The sequence below is a fragment of the Molossus molossus genome, unplaced genomic scaffold, assembly GCF_014108415.1.
Source record: "Molossus molossus isolate mMolMol1 unplaced genomic scaffold, mMolMol1.p scaffold_m16_p_3, whole genome shotgun sequence".
Taxonomy (NCBI): Eukaryota; Metazoa; Chordata; class Mammalia; order Chiroptera; family Molossidae; genus Molossus; species Molossus molossus.
The window spans coordinates 99,271,607-99,287,232 of record NW_023425366.1 but is presented as its reverse complement, the minus strand read 5'-3'; the positions used below and the strand labels follow the sequence as shown (position 1 = coordinate 99,287,232).

The following is a 15,626-nucleotide window of genomic DNA, read 5'->3' as shown; positions in this document are numbered from 1 at the left end:
GAATTATAAACTAGATTGTGATCATTTTTTAAGATGTCATATTTTACTGGGTGAAAAAGGTGAAGGGCTTAAAAGTAGAAATTGGCAGTTACAGAATAATTACAGGGGTGTAAAGTCAATAGGGAATATAGTCAATAATATTGTAATAACTATGTATGGTGTCAGGTGGGTACTGGACTTATCAGGGGATCACTTTGTAAATTATATAAATATCTAATCTAATCACTGTGCTATACACCTGAAACTAATATAATTTTGAATGTTAACTGTAATTGAAGAATATAAAAAAGAAACATAGCTGTTGTAGAAAAAGAATAAAGTAATTAAATCGGGGAAGAAATGTCATTTTTTAACATAAAAGTCAGAAATAAAATTGGAAAAATCACTCTACTTGGTTGGTATTTAGAGTTTTTTTAAGTGGGGTGGAATGTATATTGGATAATATATTCTAAGCATTATCTTCAGGTTTTCTAGTTCTTATTTATTATCTTTGATTCTCACTCCTGTCTCTCTAGGTTGGGAAGGAAAAAATGCTCAAGGTGAGGATTGTGAAGATTCATCCTTTGGAGAAAGTGGATGAAGAGGCCACTGAGAAGAAATCTGATGGTGCCTGTGATTCTCCCTCAAGTGACAAAGAGAATTCTAGCCAAATTGCTCAGGAGCATCAGAAAAAGGAAGCAATTTTAAAAGAGGATGAAGGGAGAAGAGAGAATATTAGTATGTATGATACTAGCTTTCCTATGTTGCTCTTACTATACACAGACCTTTTTGAGGTCTCCAGCAATTAATTTTGTAATCGAGTTTTGTAGCTACACAGCTATGCCTTTTGTGAAGAAAGCAACTTAAAATATGCACAAAACAAATCAAGACTTAAATCTCCCTACACAGTTAAGAACCGTGGAAAGTCATTTCCTCTTGTTAGAAATCTGTGTGCACATACCTAGCTACTCAAGATGGTAAAGAAAATTTGCTTTCATTTTCTCTTTAAGTTGGAAAATATGTGTGTGTCTTGAGGGAGTCAGAGTAGGAGGGGCAAATTCTAATCTCTACTTCTCTTCACCTTGCAAACCAATTGTGGTGATTTTAAGATACTTCCTTTTATCTATATTCTATAACTCAAGTCCCTCCCACATGGGAGCTGCCAGAATTTTGAAACATGATGTCTGAATATAATTTTTTGGGACTTGGTGGTTCTAAAAATACTGTTTAGAAAATTGAAGAACTGAGACATTGCCCATTGAGAAAATTATTCAGCCTCTGAAGCCTTTGTTAAAAAAAAAATAAAGAATTTGACTGGAATATATTCCTTCTGTCTTAAAATCTGAGCACTTAAAGGATTTGTGTATATTGATCCTCCTTCCTATGACTGTTAGAGGATCAAATCTTATCTCACATTTAAGTGTTACATACACAGATTAAATTAGAATATTACATTAGAGGGCTATGCTCTCTGTGTTTTCATTCTGTTTTTCCAGATGTTTTGTATTAGTGCAGATGTTTTTATTTATTTATTTACTTATTTTGTTAATCCTCACCTGAGGATATTTTTCCATTGATTTTTTTAAGAGAGAATGGAAAGGAAGAAGAGAGAGACATAAATGTGAGAGAGGCACATGAATTGGTTGCCTCACTACTGGGGCTGGGAATCAAAGCTGCGACCCAGGTACATGCCCTTGATTAGAATCAAACCCATAACCCTTTGGTCCACAGGCTGACACTACTGAGCCACATAGGCCAGGGCTGTTCCTTAGATTCTTTTCATAGGGTTTTTGTTCTGCCTTTTTACTTATTTTTAAAATGTTTTTATTGATTTTTTTGGGGGGGGGGGGGAGAGATAGAAACATCAATGTGAGATAGAAACATCGATTGGCTCGCTCCTGCATGACCCCCACTGGGAAGCAAGCCTGAAAGCCAGTCAGGCACCCTGACCAGGAATCGAACCAGTGATCTCTTGGTGCATGGGTCTACAAATGCTCAACCACTGAGCCACACCAGCCAGGCCATGTCGGGATTTTAAACTCAATCTGTGTATAGGATGATGATTCTCAAACCTAGGTCAGTTTAGTTTCTTACTTTGTATGACCCAGGCAATTCAAGTTTAACACATGTAAAGCTAAATTAATCACCTCAGTCTTTGTTGTCTCCCCAAAGTAAGTAAACAAGAACCCTAGTATTAATATTCTCTTACTTAGTTTTTTTTTTTTTTTGGTACATGCCCCTAGCCGCTAGGGCCCAGTGGGAACTGAACCCGGGACTCTCTGGTCCACAGGTCGATGCTCCAACCGTTGAGCCAAACTGGCCAGGGCCCTCTTACTCAGTTTTATCTACTCTGTCCAGAAGACAGAAAACTTAGAAACTATTAACATTCCCACATCTAGTTGATTATCAAGTTTGTCTTCTAATACCTCTTAATTCTTTCCTTTTCCATTCCAGTTACATTAATTCAGATGTTTAGCGTTGTGTCTTCTGATTTCCTTATTTTCAGTGTCATCTTTTCATTTTATTCATTTTCTAACTTAGTTTTTTCACACTAGTGATCTTTCCAAAATATACATCTGGTTAGCTAGACCAAAAACCCTTTGTTTCCCTAGTGCCCAAAAGACATATTTTAATTTCTTTAAACCGTATACAAGACTCTTTATAATTTATCCCCTACTTACCTCTTTAGCCTGATTTTGTTACTATACTTTAGATTATATTCACCCTTACCTCATTATTTTCAGTCTCTGAATAAATCTTATCCTTTTTTTTTAAGGTCTTAGATCTGCTCTTTTTTTTTGTTTTGGTTAGTTCTCATCCAAGGATATTTTTCCATTGATTTTTAGAGAGAGTGGAAGGGAGGGAGTTGGGAGAGAGAGACAGACATCAATGGGAGAGAGACACAGCTATTGTTTGCCTCTTGCACCAGCCAAGGCACAAGTCACATTCTTTCTAGTCCTTTTTTTTTTTATATCCTCATTCGAGGACATTTTTCCATTTTTTGTACAGACAGAGTGGGAGGGAGAGAGAGGAAGAGAGAGAGAGGGAAACATCGATGTGAAAGGGACACATCGAGTGGCTGCCACCCACACGACCAACCAGGGCCGGGGACAAACTGCAACCGAGGTACATGCCCTTAGTGGGAACCGAACCCGGGTTTCTCCGGACCGCAGGCGGACGCTCTAACCGCTGAGCCAAACCGGCTAGGGCTCTAGTCCTTTTTTACCTATCTTCCTAAGTTAGACCTTGCTGCTATCTCCCCTCATATTGTTTTATTTATTTATTTTTTTTAATCCTCACTCGAGCACATTTTTCCATTTTAGTTCAGATACAGTGGGAGGGAGAGAGGAAAAGATAGAGAAACATTGACATGAAAGGGACACATAGAGTGGCTGCCTCCTCTAAGAACCTGACCAGGGCCGAAGATTAACCGCAAATGAGGTATGTGCCCTTGACCGAAATTGAATCTGACTCATTGGTCTGTGGGCTGATGCTCTAACCACTGAGAAAACTGGCCAGGGCCCCTCATATTATTTTTCTGTACCCACTTATATAATAGTAATTTACCACACATTGTATTATAATTATTGTTGGACTCTGCCCATAGACTTTAGCTAGTTGAGGTAAAGATTTCATGATTCATCTTGGTGCCCCATCATCATTCAGTGCCTGGTGCAAAGTAGTGTTCAATAAAACAATGAATGAATGAATGAATGAATGAATGAATGAATGAATTGAATTAAAATAAATAATTTTTTCACAAATTTTCTAATGATTTGACTAGATGACAGAGCACGTAGATCTCCACGAAAACTCCCTACTTCATTAAAAAAAGGAGAAAGGAAATGGGCTCCTCCAAAATTTCTGCCTCACAAATATGATGTGAAACTACAAAATGAAGATAAGGTTAGTAGGCACTTTATATTAATCTTACATGTAGTAGATGTTGTTTAAGAAAATATCATAGGGCTAGTTTTCTCAGAAAATATACTAAAGAAAAATGTAAATGAATGTGTTTCTGCAAGAAATTCTGAGTGGTTTTCTAGTCTTCTAGTCTTCGTAACTATGACTTTAAGTCAAATTGTATTTTTTTTCCTAGGAAATTACATTGTTTTTTCCTTTTAATAGGCATTATTCGGGTTAAGAGTAATTTGTATTTGAACTTCAAACTCAGTTTGAAAAATAAGAATCTGTTTCCAGCAGTTACATACTTCCTGAAGTAGTAGCTCTTCCCAATAAAAGTAGAGCATTTTGTGATGTAATTAAATTCAGAAACTGAGTTAACAGTAATCAGTACTTTTACAAGGACTCTGCAGCTAACAACCTAAAATAGTAAATATCCTTAAAATAACACAGTACTGTGTTTCCTTTATTCTAAAATGTCCATCTTTTGTATTTTTTAATGTGCTTAGAATCAGTATACATGTTAAAGTCAATTGGCATGATGTTTTTTCTTAGTGGTGCATAAAATAATTCATTAATAATAACTTAGAGTCCATGAAATAAGCTGTTACTTTCAGGTACTCATATACCTGTATGTAAAATGTTAGAAAGAAGTGGGGTGGGAGGCTGGGTGTGGAAGGTAGCTACACATTTTTCTTCATGTTTAACTGCTTTATAGAAGAAAAACAGCTGAGGCCTGAGAAATTTAATAATTCTCTCAATGTTCCTAATTTAGTAAAGGAGATTGAGAAGGATTATAACCCAGATCTTTTGCTTCTTTAGAATTGTTTGTTTTCCTCCTTCTCACACTGTTAACAAGTCTTATTCCATTTTGCCTTTTTTTTTTTAAAGTTCTGTTTTTACCCTTTTTTATTATTTATTTATTTATTTTATCCTCACCCAAGGATATTTTTGCATTTATCTTCAGATGGAGCGGGAGGGAGAAAGGGAGGAAGAGAGAGAGTGAAACATCGATGTGAGAGACACATTGAGGGTTGCCACCTACATGATCCCAACTGGGGCCGGGGACAAACTGCAACCAAGGTACAATGCCCTCAGCAGGAACTGAACCTGGGACTCTCCAGTCTGCAGGCTGATGCTCTTAACTGCTGAGCCAAACCCGCCAGGGCTAAAGTTCTGTTTTTTTTTTAAAAAATGTTTTTATTGATTTCTGAAGGGGGGGGGAGAGAAACATCGATGTGAAAAAACATTGATCAGTTGTCTCCTGCATGCCCCGCCCTGGGGATCGAGCCTGCAACCTGGGCGTGTGCCCTGACTGGGAATTGAACCGGGACCTCTCAGTTCACGGGATGACAATCCACTGAGCCATACCAGCTGGGCTTTGACTTTGTTTCATAGTTAGTGTTCTGAAGACATAACCTGGACTGTTAGAATTTCTGTGTCTGTGTGTGTGTATTTTTTTTTTTATTGATTAGAGGGAGAGAGAGAGAGAAACATCCATGAGCGAGAACATTGATTTGCTGGCTTCTGCACACCCCCCACTGGGGATTTGGCCCACAACGTGGGCATATGCCCTGACCAGGAATCTATTGGTGACCTCTTGGTGCATGGGTCAGTGCTCAACCACTGAACCACACCAGCTGGGTCGGACTCTTTATATTTTAAAATTAGATGTTAAATACAATTTTTCACTAAGTTCCTTCCCTCTTATTCAGGAAGGCAGCTAGTTAAAGAATTGCTAGAATTCTCAACAACTTTCCAAATTATCTTTATGTTCTCTCCTTTTTTAAAAAAATGTTTTTATTGATTCTTTAGAGAGAGGAAGGGAGAGAGAGAAACATTGATTGGCTGCCTCGCGCATGTCCCCCACTGGGGACTGAGCCCGCAACCCGGGCATGTGCCCTGAGCAGGAATTGAACTGGGGCCTCTCAGTCCACAGGGTGATGCTCAGTCCACTGAGCTACACTGGCCGGTTTCATTTATATTCTTACTGTTGAATGTAAATTTTTTTGTTCACATTTGGTAAATACTGTTCATAGGAGGATAGGAAATACAAATAAGAAAAAAAGTTATTTCTAATCCCATACTCAGATAATAATTGATAAATATAGTTGTGAGTAATGGTGGTTAGTTTTTAAGTGACTTGTAAAAGTAGGAATATTCTATATATACTATTTTGTAGCTTACTTTTTTTAATTTTCTGTCTCGTAAGTATCTGTAATGTCATAACATTTTTTTCCAAAGCAATATTTTTGGGTTGTAGTGTATATTATAGTTATCTGTGGAGTTTATTAAAAAAGTAGTTGCTATTCCCGAAAGTGGCCAGAGGTGACCTCTGAAAATGGTTTGCTATTCACTTGACCCAGAAATCCCACCAAAATCATGAAAATCAAGAGGTTCAAATTTTTGTGTTCACTGTAAGAAATACCCATGAGCCCGGCCAGTGTGGCTTAGTGAATTGAACATTGTCCCGTGGACTGAGAGGTCCTGATCCGATTCCTAGTCAGGGCACATGCCCGAGTTGCAGGCTCAGTCCCCAGTAGGGGGCATGCAGAAGGCATGTTTTTCTCATTGATGTTTCTATCTCTTTCTCTAAAAAAATTAATAGAAACATTTAAAACAAAAAACATGAAACTACCCAGGTCATCCAAAGATATGCATATCCAAAAAGCCACCAAGTATCTGAAGGATGTCACTTTATAGAAGCAATGTGTGGCCCGGGCCGGTTTGGCTCAGTGGTTAGAGCGTTGGCCTGCGGTCTGGAGAGACCCGGGTTCGGTTCCCGCTAAGGGCACGTACCTCAGTTGCAGTTTGTCCCCGGCCCTGGTTGGGTCGTGTGGGTGGCGACCACTCGATGTGTTCCTTTCACATCGATGTTTCTCTCCCTCCCTCCCACTCTATCTGAACAAAATATTGAAAAATGTCCTCGGGTGAGGATAAAAAAAAGAAGCAATGTGTGCCATTCTGTTATTACAGTGGTGGAATTGGTAGGTGTACCCAGTCCAAATAGTGGGGCTGGACACAGAGCCAGTGGCCCAAAAAGTGCTGAATTTTTGCTGCACATGCTTAAAAATGCAGACCATAATGCTGAACTTAAGGGTTTAGATATAGATTCTCTTGTCATTAAGCACATTCAAGTGAACAAAGCTCCCAAGATCCAGCACAGAATTTACAGAGCTCTTGGGTTAATTAACCCACACACGAGCTCTCCCTGCCACATTGAAATGATCATTACTGAAAAAGAGCAAATTATTCCTAAACCAGAGGAGGGAGGAGGTGGCATAGAAGAAAAAGGCCAGAAGAAATGAAGAAACAAAACTTAATGGCCTGGAAGAAAATTCAGCATAAATAATAAAAGTAAAGCAGAAAAAAATAAAGTGGATTCCCAGGCTCTGCTGCCAGAGATTTTTCTGATTTAGTAAATTTGAGGTGTGGGCCAAGCATATGCATTTTTAAAAAATAATGTTTTTATTGATTTTTAGACAGAAGAGGGAAAGAGAGAGACAAAAAAATCTGTGAGAGAGAAACATTGATTGGTTGCCTCCTGTACACACCCTGCCTGGGGGATCGAACCTTCACCCTGGGCATGTGCCCTGACTGGGAATCAGATAGCAACCTTCTGGTGTGTGGAATGATGCTCAACCAAATCTCACTGGCCAGGGTTAGCATATATATTGTAATAGCTGCCTACATGATTCTGATAAGCTTGTCCTGATTGAGAAAATGTGTTTTCATCCATAGCTGCATGGTGTCTATTATATGGATATATTTTAATTCAAAAAATGAATCTCTTACTGATATATCTTTATGTAGTCTCCTGCCCTCCCCTTTTTCTTTTGCTTTTATGAGCTGGTGATGAATGATCCATTTATTTCATTTTTTTTTTTTATTTTCAAATTTTAATTTTTTTATTTTTTATTCCCTCCCAAGGATATTTTCCCATTGATTTTTAGATAGAGTTGAAGGAAGGGAGGGAGAGAGAGACATCAGTTGGTTGCATCCTGCACAATCCTGACCGGGACTGGGGATCAAACCTACAATCTAGGTATGTACCCTTGACCAGAATTGATCTCGTGACCCCTCAGTCTGAGGGCTGATGCTCTAATTGCCGAGCCAAACTGGCCAGGGCTATGTCCAAATTTTTTTTAAATACTTAAAAAAAAAATCTAGCCCAGCCAGTGTGGCTCAGTGGTTGAGTGTCAACCCGTGCACCAAGAGGTCACCAGTTTGATTCCCAGTCAGGGGACATACCCAGGTTGTGGGCCTGATTCCCAGTTGGGGACATGCAGGAGGTGGCCAATTGATGTTCTCTCTCATTGATGTTTCTATCTCTCTCTCCCTCTACCTTCTTTTCTCTCCCTCTATCTTCCATCTCTCTAAAATCCATAAAGAAAAAAACAAAACAAAAACTTTATTGTTGAAAGTATTACAGATGTTCCCCCCTTTTTCCCCTTTGACCTTCCCCCCCTTTCCACCCCCCTCCCTCTTTCCCCAAACTATTGTCTGTATCCATTGGTTATGCAAATATGCATATAAGTTCTTTGGTTTATCTCTTCCCAACCTCTCTACCAACCTTCCTCCTGAGGTTTGTCAGTCTGTTCTTTACTTCATATCCCTGGATCTATTTTGAAAAAAAAAATTTTTTTTTTCTTCTTGATTTTAGAGAGAGGAAGGGAGAGGAAGAGAGAGATAGAAACATTGATGAGAGAGAACATTGATTGGCAACCATCTGTATGCCCCCACTGGGGATTTGGCCCACAACCTGGGCATGTGCCCTGACCGGGAATTGAACCAGTGACCTCTTGGTGCATGGGTCGATGCTCAACCACTGAGCCACACTGGCAGTGGTTTTGATCGACAGCTTATTTTATTCATGATATTTCATAAATAAGTGAGATCATGTGGTACTTGTCTTTCTCTAACTGGCTTATTTCACTCAGCGTAATGCTCTCCAGATCCCTCCACGTTGCCTCAATATGTTTTTATTGATTTTTTTTGAGAGGAAGGGAGAGAGATGGAAACATTGATCAGCTGCCTCCTGCATGTGCCCTGCTGAGGATTGAGCCTGAAACCTGGGCATGTGCCTGGACAGAGAATTGAACTGGGACCTCTCAGTCCTTGGGACTATGCTCACTCCACCGAGAGACACTGGCTGGACTATCTCCAAATTTTTTTTAATCCTCACTCGAGGTCATTTTTTTTTTTTTTTGCATTTATCTTCAGATAGAGCAGGAGGGAGAGAGAAACATCGATGTGAGAGAGGTACATCAAGTGGTTGCCACCCACACGGCCCCAAGTGTGGCAAGGGACAAACTACAACCGAGGTATGTGCCCTTAGCGGAAACCAAACCTGGAACTCTGGTCCGCAGGCCGATGCTCTAACTGCTGAACCAATCTGGCCAGGGCTTCACATTTTTAATATGAGAAATTGTTGGTTCAGTGGGTATACACATTTGTAGGACTTTGATACATATTGACGAATTGCTTAGGGATTAATTAATTTTCTGTCTCTGAAAATTCTTTTTCTTCCACCTAGTTTATAACTGTTTTATACATGGAATTATGATTTTTCTGGAGAGAACATAAATTTTTGGTTTCCTTGGTTAATTGTTTTTTTACTCCAGTGATGAGTTGTTTATATTTGTTAACTTAGATCATCAGTAATGTACCAGCAGACAGCTTGATTCGGACAGAACGCCCACCAAATAAGGAGATACTTCGATACTTTATACGGCATAATGCCTTACGGGCTGGCACTGGTGAAAATGCACCTTGGGTGGTAGAAGATGAATTGGTGAAGAAGTATTCCCTACCTAGCAAGTTCAGTGACTTTTTACTTGATCCATACAAGGTAAGGTAACTTAATTTTTGAACAGCAGGGTAGAACACTATGAGTTTATTTTCTCAGATGGGATTAGATCTAAAGCAGATTTTGAACTCTTAACATCAGAAAAGGAATTACAAATTTTTCACATTTTTATTTCATATAGGTTGTGATATGCAGGGTTGTTAGGGAAGAGGTCATGTTGAGTATCTCTAGTTCAATTTATTTTTTTACAGAATTAAGAAACAAACTCTATACATGTACTTTTTTGCCTCAGATCCTTCTTGTAATGAGATATGGTATAAATACAAAAATGTATTTTGCAAATTGAACCCTAAAAATGAAAACTGATTTTGTACATCAGAAAAGAGGACCAAATGTATTGGCAGTCTTGAAAAAGGACTTGGAATGAGTATTATTTTGTATGACAGGTTAGTAGAAAATCTAGCATTTCCCTCTTGAGAATATGGTTTTTTCTTTATCTCATTTGATCTTTAGAACATTCTTAGGAAGTTGTATGGTATGTATAAATATATTAAACTTATTTTCCAGATGGGGAAACGGGCTAGTCTAATTACAAGCAGCAGAAAGTGAATGACAAAAACCAAGACATTGACCTTCGATTTCTGATTGTCTTTTCCATTTTAGGGTTTTTCCAAAAAGATTTTAATGTAGTTTGTGAGAGTTTTTAATGTAGCTTGTGAGAGTATTTATGTTTCTTGTGTTTTTATTTATTTATTTATTTTTTATTTATTTTATTTTTTTTTATCATCCTCACCTGAGAACATTTTTCCATTTTTTGTTCAGGTAGAGTGGGAGGGAGAGAGAGGAACAGAGAGAGAGAGAGAAACATCGATGTGAAAGGGACACATCGAGTGGTTGCCACCCGCACTACCAACCAGGGCCGGGGACAAACTGCAACTGAGGTACGCGCCCTTAGCGGGAACCGAACCCGGGTCTCTCAGGACCGCAGGCCGACGCTCTAACCACTGAGCCAAACCGGCCAGGGCTATGTTTCTTGTGTTTTTAAATTTACTTATTTGCATACTCATGTTTTCATTTTGGTCTCTAGGCGAGAAGGGGAATGAGAAAGCCGCTGGTCCATTAAAACTAAGTCTGGCCCTGGCTGGTTTGCCTCAGCAGTTAGAGCGTTGGCCCTCGAACCAAAGAGTTGCGGGTTCGATTCCAGTCAAGGGTACTTACCTTGGTTGTGGTTTGGTTCCCGGACCTGGTTGGGGTCGCATGGGAGGCGACCTGTCAATGTGTCTCTTTCACATTGATGTTTTCCTCTTTCTCTCTTCCTCCCATTCTGTCTGAAAATAAATGGAATTGTGTCCTTGGTGAGGATTTCAAAACAAACAAACAAAAGAACTAAGTCTGAGTTCTAGAATGTCTCCTCCACCCTCCTGCTGTTTTTTTAAAAATACGTTTTTATTGATTTTTTTAGAGAGAGAGGAAGGGAGAGAGAGATAGAAACATGGATGTGAGAAACATCCATCAGCTGTCTCCTGCGTGCCCCCTACTGGGATTCAAGCCCACAACTGGGGCATGTGCCCTGACTGGGAATTGGGACCTCTCAGTCCATGGGACGATGGGCTCAATCCACTGAGCCAAACCAGCTGGGTGTAAAAATTAGTTTTCTTTTTTGTTTTATTTTTCCTTATTGATTTTAGAGAGAGAGGAAGGGAGAGGGAGAGAGAGATAGAAACATTGATGAGAGCCCTGGCCAGTTTGTCTCAGTAGTTAGAGCATCTGCCTGCGGTCCAGAGAGACCCAGGTTTGGTTCCCACTAAGGGCATGTACCTCGGTTGCAGTTTGTCCCCGGCCCTGGTTGGGTTGTGGAGGTGGCAACCACTCGATGTGTCCCTTTCACGTTAATGTTTCTCTCTCTCTCTCTCTCTCTCCCCCTCTCACTCTATCTGAACAAAAACTGGAAAAATATCCTTGGGTGAGGATAAAAAAAAGAAGAGGTGAAACATTGATGAGAGAGAACATCGATTGTCTGCTTCCTGCATGCCCCTCATTGGGGATTGGGCCTACAACCTGGGCATGTGCCCTGATTGGGAATCGAACCAGCGACCTCTTGGTGGGTCTATGCTCAACCACTGAGCCACACTGGCTGGGAAAAATTGGTTTTCTTAAGAGACTTTTTGGAATCTCAGCCAGGACATAGTAAAGACATAGATAAGCAGACCATAAAACAGTACTTTGGATTCTATCCTTATCTTAAGAAAATTTTAAATAATGCATTGAAAATTAGAGTGGTCACACGTGATCTACCTATCCTAAAGGCAATAAGTTAAAAATATTTTCTCTCTTTGTCTTCTCTGGTTTTTTGTGTAATTTAATGTTCTACTAGGTTGCCGAACTACAGCTATTGTTGAAAAATGAGGCCTGGAGAGGAAGCAAGTTCCGAGTAATTTTTAGGAAAGGAGTGATGATGAGAGCTTAGATGGAAGAGGAAAATTATTTAGAGGTATAGAATTTTGGAGTGTTATCTGAGTAGGGTTGAGGGTGATGATGAGGTGTGCTTATCACATTGTAAACTCTAGAATATAAATTATTTATGTTCTGTGATGTCTAAAATAGGTATAATAGGTTCATGGCTAGTGAATTCATTTCTTTACAAAATTCTGCTTGTTAAGGAGAAAACTGCTACTGACAGATGAATTTAGAGATAACAATTTTTTGTAGACTTGGAGGAATGACAAGACAATTTGTTAATAAGATCACAGTCATCTAAGATGAAATTAGTCATCTTAGTTCATTTCCCTCTTGTAATACATGTTGTGCTAGTGTTTTGTTATTCTATCTATAATGTTTGAACTCTTGTTTTGAACTAGTGGGGAAGCTTTTGGATAGAGACATAAGAAAATAACACTTTTTAAGACATTTGAAATCCTGGAATAATTCGGGCTAATTTAATATGGTTCTTAATATATTTTTAAATATTATATTTAGAAGTAATTTCATGTGGAACAGTTGACAAAATAACTGTAAAAAATTTCCCTTCAGCCCGGCTGGTGTGGCTCAGTGGACTGAGCGTCATCCCATCGACTGAGAGGTCCTATATCAGTTCTCAGTCTGGGCACATGCCTGAGTTTCGGGCTTGATCCCCAGTAGGGGACATGCAGGAGGCAGCCAATCAGTGTATCTCTCTCACATCAGTATTTCTATCTCTCTCTCTAAAAAAATCAGTAAAACATATATTTAATTTAAAAAATAAAAGAGCCAAGCTGGTGTGGTTCACTGGTTGAGCATCAACCCACGCACCAAGAAGTTGCCAGTTCGATTCCTGATCAGGGCACATGCCCAGGTTGTGGGCTCCATCCCCAGTGGGGGGGCATGCAGGAGGTGGCCAATTGATGTTCTCTTTCATTGATATTTCTGTCTCTCTCTCCATCTCCCTTCCTCTCACTGAAATCAGTAAAGGAAAAATATTAAAAAAATGTTTTTCCCTTCAATTAGATTGTACTCTTCACATAGATTTCTTAAATGTTTACATTTACATTTGTATTATTATTTTCTCTATATATACACACTCAAAAATTTTTTTCTGAGACATTTGAGAATAGGTTATAAGACAGGATGCCCTTTTACAAAATAATTAAATATGTATTTTCTGAAGACAAGGATATTTTCTAATATAGCTATAGTACGGTTATAAAAATCAGTAAACTGACATAGAAGCAGTACTATTATTTGATCTACAGTTCTCACTCAAATTTTTCCATTTATCTCAGTAACGTCCTTTTAGTAAAAAACAGACTTTTGTTTTGGTTTCAGTAGGATTCATTTACTTGTTATGTCTCTTTAGTTTCCTCTAATCTGGAACAGTCCCTCAGTTTTTCTTTGTCTTTTAAAAACCTTGACATTTTTAGAATACAAACCAATTATTCTTCTAAATCTGGGTTTATTTCCTTATGATTAGACTCAGGCTATGAATTTTTGGTAGGAATACCATAAAAATGTATTCTTCTCAGTGAGTTATATCAGAAGGCATATGATGTAATTTGGTTTCAGTACTAGTGATATTATATATTTTAAAAGATTTTTTAATCTCCTAATAACTGATGTTTCAAGTAAGTGTTCATAGCCCTAAGATTTTTCTTTAAATTTTGGTTCTTGAGATTTGTTTATGAGTTGGAGACGAGAGAAGTATTTAAAAAATAAATTATATTAACTTTAAAAGTACTTAAAATATTTTATGGCAACAAATTTCACAAATTTGCTGATAAAGGCCTCTAGGGATTGAGACAAGCCCATTATGTGAATGTTGCCTTCAAACTCTTAACATGGTTCCTTGGGTAAATGAGAAGAATGAAATAAGAATCAACATGTAGATTGCCAAAAACTTTCTAATTTACAGTTCTTTCTGCTTACTGTTAAATTTAGCATCTGAATGAGTTGCTATAAATAAAGATTTTTTTTTTTTAGAGAGAGAGTAAGGGAGAGATAGAAACATCAATATGAGAAACATCGATTGACTGCCTCCTACTCGCCCCCTACTGGGGATCGAGCCCACAACCTGGGCATGTGCCCTGACCGGGAATTGAACCAGGGACTTCTCAGTCCATGGGAAGATTCTCAATTCAGTGAGCCACACTGACTGGGCGTAAATAATAATGATTCTTTATTTCATCTCTGTTTTTTATTCTCACCCAAGGATATTTTTCCATTTATCTTCGGATAGAGCTGGGTGGGGGTTGGGGGGTGGAGAGAAACATCAATGTGAGAGAGACACATTGACTGGCTGCCTCCCACAGGACCCCAGCCAGGCCAGGGATGAACTGCAGCTGAGGTACATGCCCTTGACTGGAGTCTAACCCGTGACTCATTGGTCCGTGGGCTGACACTCTAACCGCTGAGCCAAACTGTCCAGGGCAAACATTCTTTATTTTTATCTTATTTATTAGATTTCCTTATTTGTGGTAGTGGTTTGTTCCAGGTGGCAGGGAATAAGTATAGATTTATATATACTATTTTTCTTACAGCCTGTCATGTTGCTGAAACACAAGTATTTTTTTCTTGTTTAGCAAACAGGAAGGGCCTTTGCCAAAAACTATAGTACTGCAAATCCAGATGTCCATTTTTTTCTCCTTTCTTATGTACTACTCTAGTAGATTACTTAATGCTGAATGGGGGATAGGGGAGACCCTTAGCACATAAGTGGTTTTATACTTTTTCAGATTCCCCTGAGTCCAGCCATGCCGGCTCCCATTTGGCTGTGACTGCCCAGCATGCCCTATGTTGAGATGATCCAGTTACTGAAGGACTGTTCACTCGGGGAGCTGGCCTGTTGGGAGGGGGTTGGGTGAGTTAATTTCTTTCTTTTTTTTTTAATCCTCATGCAAGGATAAGTTTTCATTGGTTTTAGAGAGAGGAAGGGAAGGGAAAGAAAGAGAAAAACATCAATGCGAGAGAGAAATATTGATTGGTTGCCTCCTGCACACACCCTAACTGGAACCTGAACCTGCAACTTAGGTATGTGTCCTGACCAGGAATTGAACCTGAAACCTTTTGGTATACAGGACAACACTCCAACTGAGCCACCTGGTCAGGGCTTCTTTCATTTTTAAGAGAAAAAAATTATACAATGTGTCTTGGCAAAAAACATACCTTATAAATAAAAAGGGGTAGCCGGATCCGTTCATAGTTAAGCCATCCCAGCTTTTTCTTGCATTGTTTCTGCATAACACAATGCTTCTAAGTAGAAGAAATTTAAAGTAACTTATGCTTAATTTGACTTTCTTTTAAATTTTTAAAAAATTTGACTTTTTAAATATGAAAAAATATAACCAATAAATTAAGAGGTGGTCCAATAATAATTGACCCTATTAAAAGATATCTTTTTTATCCTTGCTGGTGTGGCACAGTGGTTGAGGATTGACTTATGCACCAAGAGGTCAGTGGTTCAATT

The 15,626-nt window shown here is 38.8% G+C and overlaps 1 protein-coding gene across 4 annotated transcripts in view; it reads left to right on the top strand.

The window, feature by feature from the left end:
* BAZ1B (bromodomain adjacent to zinc finger domain 1B) overlaps window positions 1-15,626 on the top strand; it is a 92,254-nt gene that overhangs the window by 28,670 nt on the left and 47,958 nt on the right. For 3 of the 4 annotated variants that reach the window (XM_036279254.1, XM_036279255.1, XM_036279256.1), the window contains exons 4-6: window positions 516-717; window positions 3,764-3,885; window positions 9,536-9,733. In XM_036279254.1, the coding sequence (XP_036135147.1) occupies window positions 516-717; window positions 3,764-3,885; window positions 9,536-9,733 (522 nt within the window). Of the gene's footprint in view, window positions 1-515; window positions 718-3,763; window positions 3,886-9,535; window positions 9,734-12,065; window positions 12,183-15,626 lie in introns of those variants that run through there. The other variant, XM_036279258.1, reaches the window with a different exon arrangement.